The following is a 14,227-nucleotide window of genomic DNA, read 5'->3' as shown; positions in this document are numbered from 1 at the left end:
GGCTGAATGATTTGAGAATGTTGAAAACTGATATTTATTTAAATTTTTTCTTGTTCCTTTGTATATTTTGAGATTTGAAATGTCGGTTTAAAATAAGGCTTTTTGTGAAATAATCCGTTTTTCACTTGGAATCATTAGTAATTTTGCTTATAGATAGTTCTTCAACCATTGTTGATTGGCACATATCTGGTAATTTCAAAATATTATAAACTCTAAATTCTTTTTCCTCTGTAGGATGATATGTTGCGGTTGTTTGGCAATATCTTAAAAACCTTAGAGTAGTGTTATCTTATATGGTGAATTGATGTATAGATGTAGGGATATTATACCTGTGTTTGTAATTTTAGCGTGTTTGAAGTAAAATAGTTACTCTAAAAAAATTTTGAGTTGCTCTGAATTCAACGTCAGACGAATATAGCTTTTGTTTTTTTTGGTCAGTGTTAAATTATTTACGGTATTGATTTACTTGATTGATAGAGAAATCATTATGTCCTGATAGTGGTTTCAAATGTTTTCCTTGTTAGTTATATATAGTATAAGTTTAGTGAATCTTCGAAAAACAGTTAGAGATGTGTTTTTTTTTAGCATTGTATATTTGTCTTTGATATGTAATTTACTACTAAGGATGTTAATACTTGGAATGTATTTAGAAATGAGATTCCAACGATTTTATGATTTATGTATGTTATGTGGAAGATTTGCCTTAAGGGGGTATGTAAGAGATTGTTGTGTTCCATGTCGAGTTGGGACAAGGGACAATTGTATTTTGCAAAACTTGTTAAACTCGTGCATTGTGCAGTGGCAATTTTACTAGAGGTTTTTGAAGGTGAAAGTTTTGTATGTAGGTTTTGGATATCAATCCAAATAGATGTATAAATAATATTTAATTCTTCTTCTTCAAGATCTAGTGCTTTTTCGTGTTTTTTTAGAGATGTGGGATTGTCGAAACATGTTTTGGGTGACACTCTATTTGTTGTAATTTGATAAATTTTGTTCTTAATTGGATTATTTCCAACACCATGCGGAGTATAGTTTGTAGTATCTTGTTTGTTATCTGGTTCTTTAGGATTTGAATTATTCATTCGGCTTTCGTTTCATAAACATGATCTATGTGAAGCATGTTGATTAAAAATGTTTTTTTTTCTGTGTCGTTTTCGTTATCTGTGCCTTCACAGTGTATGTGATTTAATTGTGATTCTGAAATTCCTCTATTGTCGATGCCTGGAAGGTCTAAAACTGTTTTAAGTTGGATTTTTTTAAGTTGGATTTTTGTAGTTTCGTGTTGTTGTAAGAATTATGGTAATGCAATTTCGTTTTGCATATGATTAGGTTGATAACTTTGAGTTATCATAGGATTTTGTGATTGTATTTTATTATTTGATGATGCCGAAATTTGTCATTGGGTAAAATATTGTCCGGATTGTAATGATAGTTCTGAGTTCATGTAGGGTTCAAAAAGATGTGGTTGATAAAAATTATCTGGTTGATCGATATTATTCCAATTAATTTTTTGTGGGATTTTATTGTATTGTTTGTCATTTTGATTGAAATAATCTTCATCTTCAGAATAATGTGGTTGACTTTCTGTAAATTGTTTGTTTGTTGAATTTTTGTTTTGTTGAAAAATGGGTATTTTTCAGTACGGTCCGTTGGAGTTTTTCGTTTTTCATCAAATAATACTGACTGGGGAACTGGTTGTGATTTCTGTTGAGTATAGTTATGCTCCTGTGATTGGTTTTAGGTTTTGCCAGAGGGTCATGCTATTTATTTGTTAATGTCATTGTTTGAGAAAAAATCATAACTGTGAATTGCAAATTTTTCCTATCTGCGTGTTTTTGTTTGTATATGGTCGTGTTTTAGTTATTGGTCTATAAATTTGATAATCCATGTGGGGAATAATTTGAAACAACGGATGGGTTAACTGTTGACTGTAGTGTTATTTGTGGAAAGGGATGGTTTTTATTATGTGGTGATGTGAGTCTTGAATGAATACGAGAAAAACTCTATTCTGTTGTCGAAGGTATTGTTTTAACTATTCCTAGATGGGGTTCACAAACTGTGATGGGGTTTGGAAATCTTGTTGTTTCAGGTTTCTGGTTCCATTAAGTGTTTCTTGTGCGTTCAAAAATGTTGAATTTAAACTAATAGTACCTGCTGCCATGAGCTGTTCTTCGGTACCTCACTCTGGTTTATCTATTTGTACGTTTCTATACTATAAGCATACCTTTGTAGCTAAATTTGCAGTAGGTTATTCTCTGATCAATTTTATATTTTGTGTTATTTCTACGTTTTTTTGTGTTATCAGTTCTGGTGGTGTTTCGACTAAGGTTAACTGGTAAAACAAGGTTTTTACCTGCTGTACAAACTATTTGTTAGTTTGGAATTTTCATTATAATTAATTGAAGTCTATAAACTCTTCAATTTGTATATAAATTTTTTTGTGTAAATAGTAAAATTATTGGTTTATGATCTGTGAATAGAACTATTGGGAGTTTTGATCTAAGGCTTAAAAATTCATTTTCCGTTTTTGTTATTTTCATGGCTGTACATTCACTGATAAGGGTAGAGAGTTTAAATTCTGTTTGTGTAAAAAATCTTGAACTTGCTGATTTAATTTGTACTTTTATGTGATTGTAGGAATACTACTCCAATTTCAAAATTGGAAGCACCGCACACCACGTAGAATGGCCAATTGGGATCTGGAATCGTGTATAAAAATTGTACTGTGAGTATGGTTTTTATTTCGTCGAAGCTCTTTTGATGTTCTAATGTCCATCCAAAACTAATATGTTTCTGGAAAAAGTATTAAGATGGTCGTAGGATATTTTGAAAACATCGTCTAAAAATGCTATTACGTTTTCTTACGAATTATTAGGCTAAAAATTTTACTCAGAAACGTTGTAAAAACTGGGGGTCCTATGGATATACCATATAATAGTCTATTAAATTCGTATTGTTGATTCCAATAACAATACCGGATTTAAAAGCGCTTTAGTGAATGAGTTTTGCAAAAGTAGAAGTATAAACATATCTTTACATCAATTGGGGACCATAGAAGTAGTGGCTTGGCGGAGAGACTGATTCAAACTATCAAACGGAAGTTGGAGACCAAACGTTTTGACCCAAACTTTAAAAATCTAAAATTTACGCGACAGCAAATCATTGATGACATCAGGAAAATGAACCACGCCACCTTAAAATATCTCTGTTCGAACTTCATTTTGGAATTTTCAGTAGCACGCGATAATGTGGTACATTCTCGTTCTTCAGCTAAAGAATTAGGGAGGAACCTTCTAACGCCGGAACAACTGAAAAGCCCGGACTACAGCAGAGATAGGGTAGTCCGAAACGCATCTTAGCAAATAATCTTTTGGTGAATTAAACGGATAATGATGATGGAATATGGATGTTGTAGTCCCCCAATTGAAAGAATTAACGAACGAATAGTTAAATTTACGAAAAATGTATCCAACTTCTAGTAAATTGTATAATTTTCTTAAAAGTGTTCTCTGAGAAAGAGAGAAAAATTACTATACAAAAATATCAGACACAAAAAAAAATATAATACTATATCTTTGTCAGTACAAAATTTTACCCTGGCATTGCAATTGACAATTTTGTATGATACTTTTTCGGAAATTTTGGAAATTTCAAAGAATTTTTTAAAGATTAAGGACAAAGTGATAAAAGAGAACTGAAATTACTCGTAGCAATAAATGTGACAGAATAAATAATCAAGTTGAGGTAAAAACGAAAAGTAGATCAAAACATCTGATTGGTCGAGACTTAAAAATTTTTGCATATTTTTATCTTAGTTCCAATGAAAAGTTCATGCAATTTTGATTGGATGTATTTCATTTTTTTTAAATAAAATTTTAATGTCTCAAGAAAGTAATTCACGCTTCCTTAACTCTGTGGATAACTGCTTAAATGCATTTGACATATGATCGTAGGATAGTTATGTGAAAAAAGATAAGATAAGACATAAAATTATTAAGTATAATGGAGCTGCATCCGTTCTCCAGATAACCTGGGGAACAAAAGATTAAGTGGGATATAAACGTAATCAACCGTGAGAAGGATTCCCCTGATATCCCGTGGAACGGAATATTAAACCTATCAAAGATAATCCCCTCTTGTCAATTTTCCCCAGATGACTTGAGGGAATATAAATAAGATGAAATAAATATTTAAAAGATTCTTTTGACAAAAAAAAAAATTCCGTGATATATTAATTTCTGAATCCCATACTCTAAATCAAAACTTAATTTTGTCGAAATTTACCATCTGAAACTCACCATCCAAAAAAAATTTTCTTTCGATTTTTCAAGATGAAAAGGTTTATTCAAGATAAAAGTTTATTTGCAAGTAAAACGTGAAAAATTTTCAAAAAACATCCGAAACATACCATCTGAAAGTTACTATCCAAAAATATTATTTTTTCGAGTTTTCAAGATAAAAAGGTTTTTTCAAGATAAAAAATGTATTTGCAAGTAAAACTTGAAAAATTTTCAAAAAATTTCTGAAGTTTACTATACCGAAGTTATCTAAAACAAGATAGCCCTTAAATATCACAAATCGTAGAAGTTAGTAAAAAAATGCAATTATCGACAAAATCAAGCTCAAAAAATACAGGCGCCAAAAATTTTTCCGAAATTTACCATCTGAAACCTTACCATCGTAATACATTAGGAATCATATTCCATATCTTAATGAGTTCCTAAGTCTCTACAATGAGTTTCTAATACATAGAGAAATCTATACGCTATAAATGGGAAATTCGGGCGCCGAAAAAAAATTACCATCTGGGCTCTTCCCCCCCCCACCTGAAAATTTTCAAATAATCTTTTGGTGAATTAAACGGATAATGATGATGGAATATGGATGTTGTAGTCCCCCAATTGAAAGAATTAACGAACGAATAGTTAAATTTACGAAAAATGTATCCAACTTCTAGTAAATTGTATAATTTTCTTAAAAGTGTTCTCTGAGAAAGAGAGAAAAATTACTATACAAAAATATCAGACACAAAAAAAAATTATAATACTATATCTTTGTCAGTACAAACTTTTACCCTGGCATTGCAATTGACAATTTTGTATGATACTTTTTCGGAAATTTTGGAAATTTCAAAGAATTTTTTAAAGATTAAGGACAAAGTGATAAAAGAGAACTGAAATTACTCGTAGCAATAAATGTGACAAAATAAATAATCAAGTTGAGGTAAAAATGAGAAGTAGATAAAAACATCTGATTGGTCGAGACTTAAAAATTTTTGCATATTTTTATCTTAGTTCCAATGAAAAGTTCATGCAATTTTGATTGGATGTATTTCATTTTTTTTAAATAAAATTTTAATGTCTCAGGAAAGTAATTCACGCTTCCTTAACTCTGTGGATAACTGCTTAAATGCATTTGACATATGATCGTAGGATAGTTATGTGAAAAAAGATAAGATAAGACATAAAATTATTAAGTATAATGGAGCTGCATCCGTTCTCCGGATAACCTGGGGAACAAAAGATTAAGTGGGATATAAACGTAATCAACCGTGAGAAGGATTCCCCTGATATCCCGTGGAACGAAATATTAAACCTGTCAAAGATAATCCCCTCTTGTCAATTTTCCCCAGATGACTTGAGGGAATATAAATAAGATGAAATAAATATTTAAAAGATTCTTTTGACAAAAAAAAATATTCCGTGATATATTAATTTCTGAACCCATACTCTAAATCAAATCAAAACTTAATTTTGTCCAAATTTACCATCTGAAACTCACCATCCAAAAAAAATTTTCTTTCGATTTTTCAAGATGAAAAGGCTTATTCAAGATAAAAGTTTATTTGCAAGTAAAACGTGAAAAATTTTCGAAAAACATCCGAAACATACCATCTGAAAGTTACCATCCAAAAATATTATTTTTTCGAGTTTTCAAGATAAAAAGGTTTTTTCAAGATAAAAAATGTATTTGCAAGTAAAATTTGAAACATTTTCAAAAAATTTCTGAAGTTTACCATACCGAAGTTATCTAAAACAAGATAGCCCTTAAATATCACAAATCGTAGAAGTTAGTAAAAAAATGCAATTATCGACAAAATCAAGCTCAAAAAATACAGGCGCCAAAAATTTTTCCGAAACTTACCATCTGAAACCTTACCATCGTAATACATTAGGAATCATATTCCATATCTTAATGAGTTCCTAAGTCTCTACAATGAGTTTCTAATACATAGAGAAATCTATACGCTATAAATGGGAAATTCGGGCGCCGAAAAAAAATTACCATCTGGGCTCTTCCCCCCCCCACCTGAAAATTTTCAAATAATCTTTTGGTGAATTAAACGGATAATGATGATGGAATATGGATGTTGTAGTCCCCCAATTGAAAGAATTAACGACCGAATAGTTAAATTTACGAAAAATGTATCCAACTTCTAGTAAATTGTATAATTTTCTTAAAAGTGTTCTCTGAGAAAGAGAGAAAAACTACTATACAAAAATATCAGACACAAAAAAAATTATAATACTATATCTTTGTCAGTACAAACTTTTACCCTGGCATTGCAATTGACAATTTGTATGATACTTTTTCGGAAATTTTGGAAATTTCAAAGAATTTTTTAAAGATTAAGGACAAAGTGATAAAAGAGAACTGAAATTACTCGTAGCAATAAATGTGGCAAAATAAATAATCAAGTTGAGGTAAAAATGAGAAGTAGATAAAAACATCTGATTGGTCGAGACTTAAAAATTTTTGCATATTTTTATCTTAGTTCCAATGAAAAGTTCATGCAATTTTGTTGGATGTATTTCATTTTTTTTAAATAAAATTTTAATGTCTCAAGAAAGTAATTCACGCTTCCTTAACTCCGTGGATAACTACTTAAATGCATTTGACATATGATCGTAGGATAGTTATGTGAAAAAAGATAAGATAAGACATCAAATTATTAAGTATAATGGAGCTGCATCCGTTCTCCAGATAACCTGGGGAACAAAAGATTAAGTGGGATATAAACGTAATCAACCGTGAGAAGGATTCCCCTGATATCCCGTGGAACGGAATATTAAACCTGTCAAAGATAATCCCCTCTTGTCAATTTTCCCCAGATGACTTGAGGGAATATAAATAAGATGAAATAAATATTTAAAAGATTCTTTTGACAAAAAAAAATATTCCGTGATATATTAATTTCTGAACCCATACTCTAAATCAAAACTTAATTTTGTCCAAATTTACCATCTGAAACTCACCATCCAAAAAAAAATTTCTTTCGATTTTTCAAGATGAAAAGGTTTATTCAAGATAAAAGTTTATTTGCAAGTAAAACGTGAAAAATTTTCAAAAAACATCCGAAACATACCATCTGAAAGTTACCATCCAAAAATTTTATTTTTTCGAGTTTTCAAGATAAAAAGGTTTTTTCAAGATGAAAAATGTATTTGCAAGTAAAACTTGAAAAATTTTCAAAAAATTTCTGAAGTTTACCATACCGAAGTTATCTAAAACAAGATAGCCCTTAAATATCACAAATCGTAGAAGTTAGTAAAAAAATGCAATTATCGACAAAATCAAGCTCAAAAAATACAGGCGCCAAAAATTTTTCCGAAATTTACCATCTGAAACCTTACCATCGTAATACATTAGGAATCATATTCCATATCTTAATGAGTTCCTAAGTCTCTACAATGAGTTTCTAATACATAGAGAAATCTATAAATAAATGGGAAATTCGGCCGCCGAAAAAAAATTACCATCTGGGCTCTTCCCCCCCCCCCCACCTGAAAATTTTCATATTTGAAGTTACTGTTCACATTGTCCGATTGTCATGAAAATTGACATGCAGACCAATTAGGCCATGACAAACATGTTTGGTCATAATAATTAACCTTGTAAAACCACTCGTTAGACCATAAAATTATTGTTTGAGTGAGGTGGGGGAAAAGGAAAAAGAGCCACCATCTGAAATCTGGTATCTTAATACATTGGGAAACCTATTCCCTATCCTAATACATTGGGAAGTATATAACCTATGTTAATACATAGGGTGCTGACCGGATACTCTATAGCCTATGTTGAAACACGGGGGTCAGCACCCAAACACCCCCCCCCCCCCTGATCACCTCACTCTTCTACTACTACTGCCGCTTTCAGCTCGTAATCAAGAACTTCAACTCGATTTTGCCGGGTTCGCTTATTGACGAAAAGGCAGGCAATATACATATCCTAGTCGCGATTGATCGTTTCTCAAAATACCCTTTGGATATGTTAACTAAAACAACAAGTACGAAAAAGATGGTCAATCCCTCGAAATCTGATATTCGTAATCATGGCTGAGCGGAACAGATTAGAACCGACCACAGTACCGGATTTAAAAGCGCTTTAGTGAATGAGTTTTGCAAAAGTAGAAGTATAAACATATCTTTACATCAATTGGGGACCACAGAAGTTGTGGCTTGGCGGAGAGACTGATTCAAACTATCAAACGGAAGTTGGAGACCAAATGTTTTGACCCAAACTTTAAAAATCTAAAGTTTACGCTACAACACATCATTGATGACATCAGGAAAATGAACCACGCCACCTTAAATATCTCTGTTCGAACTTCATTTTGGAATTTTCAGTAGCACGCGATAATGTGGTACATTCTCGTTCTTCAGCTAAAGAATTAGGGAGGAACCTTCTAACGCCGGAACAACTGAAAAGCCAGGACTACAGCAGAGATAGGGTAAAAGTGGTGCCACGGGGAGAAAACAACATTCCGGACATACCATACAGATTCAACCCACTGTTTGGCGTTGGAGATATGATTGCGGATAGTCAGCCGTACAAAGCCCTGGAAGGACTACCTAAAGCACCCAACATCTGGAATCAACTCAAGCGTAACGTTCAACCTCAACAGGGAAGAGAAATTCTGTCGGAATAAGCCTCCAGAAATAGTGACATCGCGAACTTGCTAAAAACTGGGATCACGAAAGGCACATTATGATTCTACGATCACGTGGGGAACCCTCAAATACAGGCCTTGTCGCACTCCCAAAGGCTGAACGTAGCGGCGTTTTTGAGGCCGAAACGAACCTCAAAAACGCTTAAATTAGGAAGTCTAATTTTAGAAGATCCGCTTAGAGTCAAAATATTCCGAAAACTTGTTGATGGAAACTCTGGAAAACCTCTGTTTAAATTAGCTAAGATCAAGATTGTTTGAATTACGGACAACACATAAATTACTGACAAAGAAAAGTATTTCCGAAAACTCATATCATCTTTAGGCCAAACTTCAACGTTCGTGAGTTTCAGCGACACCAGGCACAACAGGCGAGAGTACACAAAGAAAAATTGCCCCTTGACCGGCTACTCAAAAATCCACATCCCCGGCTTCAAGACAGACCAGCAGACCTGTTAGAGGTACGGTGTTGGACCTCACTGCGGAGTCATCAAGTGAAGACTCAATCACGGCTGGACTATCTTTTGAGCTAGTAGAGGCTACGGGAACTACCACAGCGCCTCTCCATAAAGATCAGACAGGGTCATCTCACATTCACATTGCAACTCCAGCACAGGCGAACGTGCACGTCGAGCTAGAGGCAGGGCCACAGAGGTCCTCAGTTTCTATCCTCTTTCGGGATGATTCTACAACAGAACCGAACAGCAACGAACCGACTAAGTGTGATTCGACTAGGTCAACAATACGATCTAAAAAACCAGCAAGATTTTTTGGTGATCCATTACGGCAATCCGTCAAAAGCATCGAATCTACAGAAATGCACGAGTTAACCCAACCAGCCAAAGACCAAACTGAGCAATCCCGACCTCCTCCGTTTGCTCCAATCAGCAGACCAGAACGCGCCTCACCTTTCCTACGGACTAAAGAGCAGGTCACTTGTTCAAGGAATTACGACCCTCAGACCTTCATTTTTCAAACCATTTAGATTTGATAGTTTTATATCAAATCCATTCATTGACTAGCTATAATACATTTTTGCCCCTTCAAAAGTCAAATAAAATCTTCCATAAATTTTTTTCAAGTGTGGGACATGTAAGGAGGCGACCTTCGGTACCTCGCTCTTTTTTATCAATTTATCCGTATCTATAAGTATAATCATACCTTTTAAGTAAAAAGGCAGTAAGTTGTTCAGGGACACTTTCCACCAGTCCGTATGTTTGTCACACATAGTTGCCGTAAAGTCAGTTGCGAAACCCTAGATTGTTAAAATCAAGCTGCTAAATTTCTCATTCAAACATATTCAATTCTTGATGTTCTGAATCTAAATACATTATTCTATTCTTTTTTATATATTCATTTATAAACTTACTATTCACAATTTATACTCAATTTTTCTGGTCACAATGTGAAGTAATAATGTCACCTAACCTATCAACAAATATTGCGTTTTAATTTAAAGGTGTTGCATCAATGGTGAGTGGAGTGACTCTTGAACAAGCTTTATGTACGGAGACAGTAGTGATTGCGCACTTGAAATGTCGTTAGTAATATTGACAAATGATAGCTGAGACCATTCAGGGTCCCATATATAATCTGTTTGGTCTGCTAGTAGCATCTTCTGAAGTTTATTGTCGGATTTTTTTCTTGCTGTTGAGATTAAATCTAATTTGTGAACAAAATAGTCTTTTATGAACCATGCTAAGATTCTTTTTAAATCAACTTTTACTATTTGTGATAATTCATTATGGTGAGTGTTTCTCAAATTGTATCTAAAAATCGCGATAAAAGGTTGATTTATTGTCTTACTGTTGCATGTCGAGATGTTTGAGTTGGTGATACATTTAATACTTCGTTTGTTTCTAATATTGAAATATAAATAATTGCGAAAAAGTCGTTTGTGAAAATCGAATTTGCTCTTTGTGATTTTTGATGTTGAATATTTTTAATATATACTGTAAGAATTTTGATAATTTTATGTCTACGTAATCTGTTTGTATTCTCTGTGGTGTATGTTTTTTTTTGGTTTGATTTGTTCAATAGTAAATATTCCGTAATATGAAATGATATTATTGGTTCCTGGTAGATAGTGATCGAGTATTTGTCTTCTAATTTTTACTCCGGGAAATTCTTGGTTACATGAGCCATTTCCTTTTTAAACAAATTAGCAGTCAAACTATGACAAAAAATTAACTTGATCTCTAGCGGGATCACTCTCTGGGTGAATGACAAAAGAAACAAAAGAATTATCATCGAAATTTTTGTGGTATTGAATCATTTTTTGTTTTACTGTAAATGTGTAACTTTAAATGTGTCTTATTGGTTGGTTCCAATTATAGAGTCGTACCGGTTCAATTTTCTAATCCGAACGTTTCGTGTTTTTGGACTACTGCCCTTTTCTATAAAATTTTTTCTCTCAAGCTCTGAGTCCAAAACTGATTTTTAAAGGATTTCAGTGTTCAAATTTTCACGTTAAAGTTAAAATTGTGTTTCGAGTGTCTCAATTCTTTCACTGACCCAATTCCGTAGATTGTAACATACTGATTGTAACATACTGATTGTATCTGTCTGATTGAAAAACAATGATTGATGTCTGGGCGGAAATTGAAGATTGGGCCATGGAATGAATTTATGGGTGTTGCCATAACTTTTTCTGGCCCAGATATGGTGATACCTAATGAAGAAGATTTTGAACAGATACTATTAATTAAATTTCATTTTCGAAATTAGAAGTCGATCATGTTTTGATGATTTTTACATTTGTGCTCTTCGACTTAAAAAGAAATCAGAGGTCAAAGCGCGAAATATTAACATTGCGCGTGAGCAAATTTTGAGGCTTTTTTTTGAAAGAGCAAAAAAAATCGACAAGATCTATATAGGAATACTCAGTACGTTCACTACTTTATGATAATTAGAAAAAAATTTTACACACAGAGGCGAAGCTGCGCTTCGCAAAAACTAACATGAACACGACAAGAAGCAGTTCTCTAAAGTAAAATAATAAAAATAAATACATCTCGAATTAGCCAGAACTCGGCTACGTGTCGGATTCAATCATGCGACCTAGAGATTATAAGTCTGTCCACTACCCACTCAACCCCGGATGCTTAAATTTTTATTATCACTAGCCACGGATAAGTCAGCTACATATGCTAATCAATTACCAATCGATGGAGCAAATATGGCACCAAATACAAAAAGACACAATTTAGCCTGGCACCAAAGTAGCAGCAAACACAAAAGATACAATTAGGTATAAATCATGCATTTCAAAAAAAATTCAGTTACATTGATTTGGAAATTTTCTGAAATCGAATTTATCTACCATTGTACTGCTGTTTTAAACAAATAACACTTTTCAACTCTTTTGATGAATTAAAAAAAGTATCAAGTGTATTAATTTTGACTTATCAAATTACAAAGCATGTGTGCTATTATACTGCTACAGCAGCCTACCGATTCAAAAGTGCCACCAAAAATAGCACTTTAATAGGCGAATTAGGTTGAAAAAAAAATTGTACTAAAACACTTTATACTCGCTTATAGTTATCATTTTCGTTTAGTGTTCAGTTGTTGTTTTTCAACTAATTTTGCAACTATCAACATTTTAAGTTGCAGAGAGCTACTCAGTTAAATCAATAACTTGATTTACAGGGATTAAACTACATTCACACTGTAGTGATAAGAAATTTTTACAAAAATGGCATATTTAGTTAAGAAACAAGGAAAAAACTACTACGATATGGACAATTGGTATTTTTTGCTTCCGCTCTAAAAACTTTCGATGAAACTAAAATTTTACAATACGCTTTTTACGCCATTATCTTCATTTGAGAAAGTGATTTGGAAATGATTGACTAAATAATAGAAGTACAAACCGTGGGAAAAAAAACAAATGATGGTACAACTCAGCGCGTTCATTATCAAACAAAGGCAGAGAAAGAAATTCTTTAAGTATGAAACTTTGTTTTAATAAATTAACGTACCTTTCTGTCGTTTTTTGTAGTGTGTTCGGTGTTTGGATCCTTTCCAATGAGCTCATTTAACTTTTGAGCTTGGTGAAACACTGAGTCAACGATCAACTGTATTTTTGTTGAACAAAATTGCTTCCCATGTTCTGCATCGACTTTGTGTATATCACGTACGTTTTTGATTAGAATGATAGTGTTCGACGCCCGTGCTGGGAGAAACAAACACCCATGTCTTATTTCATCCGTAATCTTTCGTCCTCTTATCAAAAGCCCATTTTCGCCACTCTGTAAAATCGCATAGATAATTTTTGAATAACCCTGTGTAAATTTTGTCAAGGGGTTAAACTGATGAAGTTCTGATGGGAAACTTGGGACAACTTTCAAAGAATGATGAAAGTCTTCCAAAAACGCTTGTGAAACGTCAATTCCTGTTGGCTGATTTTTTGGTACCTGAAACAAATTTTTAAAATTCAAATGTACGTAACATTCAGAAAAGTTATGATATGAAACCAAGTAACATTTTCAAGATACTTCTATGGTAAATTTGACCTATGTTAATCATTCAGCTATAGTTCTTGTTCTTGGGAGACGAAAAAAAAATTACTTGTTGAATTGTTTGCTTGCTGACAAGTTTAATTTGGTCGATGAATTTGGAAAAAATTATCGTTGTACTGCCTGTCTGTATACCACAATCTACCTACCTCATCTGTGAGGGCAATATCGCATCTGCAAACTGTGCACTTGGGCTTCGTTTTCTTCAGAACTTGCGAAATGCAGTTATGGCAGAATCTATGACCACAGTTTAAAGCCACTTCATTCTCAACAGCGTGCAAACATATTCCACACTCATCCATCAAATCCTAAAAATTTCAAAAAAAGTCCCCTGTGAAAAAATAGAATTATTTTATAACACAAAGAAAAACTTGAGAAGACCACTAACCAAAGAAAAACAGTACAATTTATTACTTCTTTACAAGTTTCATATAGACATATATTAAAAGATAAATAAAAACTGAAATAATAATTATATGAAAATACAGAGGCCAAACAGAACTTTGCGTCACTTGCAATGCAAACTAAAAGTTGAAGCTGAGAAAAATGTGTCGCGAAAAAAAACTACATTAAAAAACTTTCATCTAAATAAAAAAAGTTTGTATCTGCTAATGTTTACTTTTAGGAGCATCTTCTTTCGAGAAAAGCCATCAACAGCGTTAAAATTTTGACCGCCACGTTGAGCCGTTGTAACTGATGAAGACAATCATTGAACCGATTTTATGATTAACGTACATCATTTTGGGCTATAAAGATTTGC

General features: G+C 33.0%; 1 protein-coding gene across 1 annotated transcript in view; it reads right to left on the bottom strand.

Moving 5' to 3' along the window:
- The window catches only part of LOC134852926 (uncharacterized), a 62,879-nt gene extending 49,107 nt beyond the window's left edge, over nt 1–13,772 (bottom strand). The window contains exons 1-2 of the mRNA XM_063868794.1: nt 13,617–13,772; nt 12,931–13,365 (exon numbers count right to left, since the gene is read on the bottom strand). Of these exons, the coding sequence (XP_063724864.1) occupies nt 12,931–13,365; nt 13,617–13,769 (588 nt within the window). The 5' untranslated portion in view covers nt 13,770–13,772. The remainder of the gene's footprint in view (nt 1–12,930; nt 13,366–13,616) is intronic.
- Between the last annotated feature and the right edge of the window lie 455 nt (nt 13,773–14,227).

Source organism: Symsagittifera roscoffensis, chromosome 8 (genome assembly GCF_963678635.1).
Source record: "Symsagittifera roscoffensis chromosome 8, txSymRosc1.1, whole genome shotgun sequence".
Taxonomy (NCBI): Eukaryota; Metazoa; Xenacoelomorpha; order Acoela; family Convolutidae; genus Symsagittifera; species Symsagittifera roscoffensis.
This window is presented reverse-complemented; position numbering and strand designations above follow the sequence as displayed.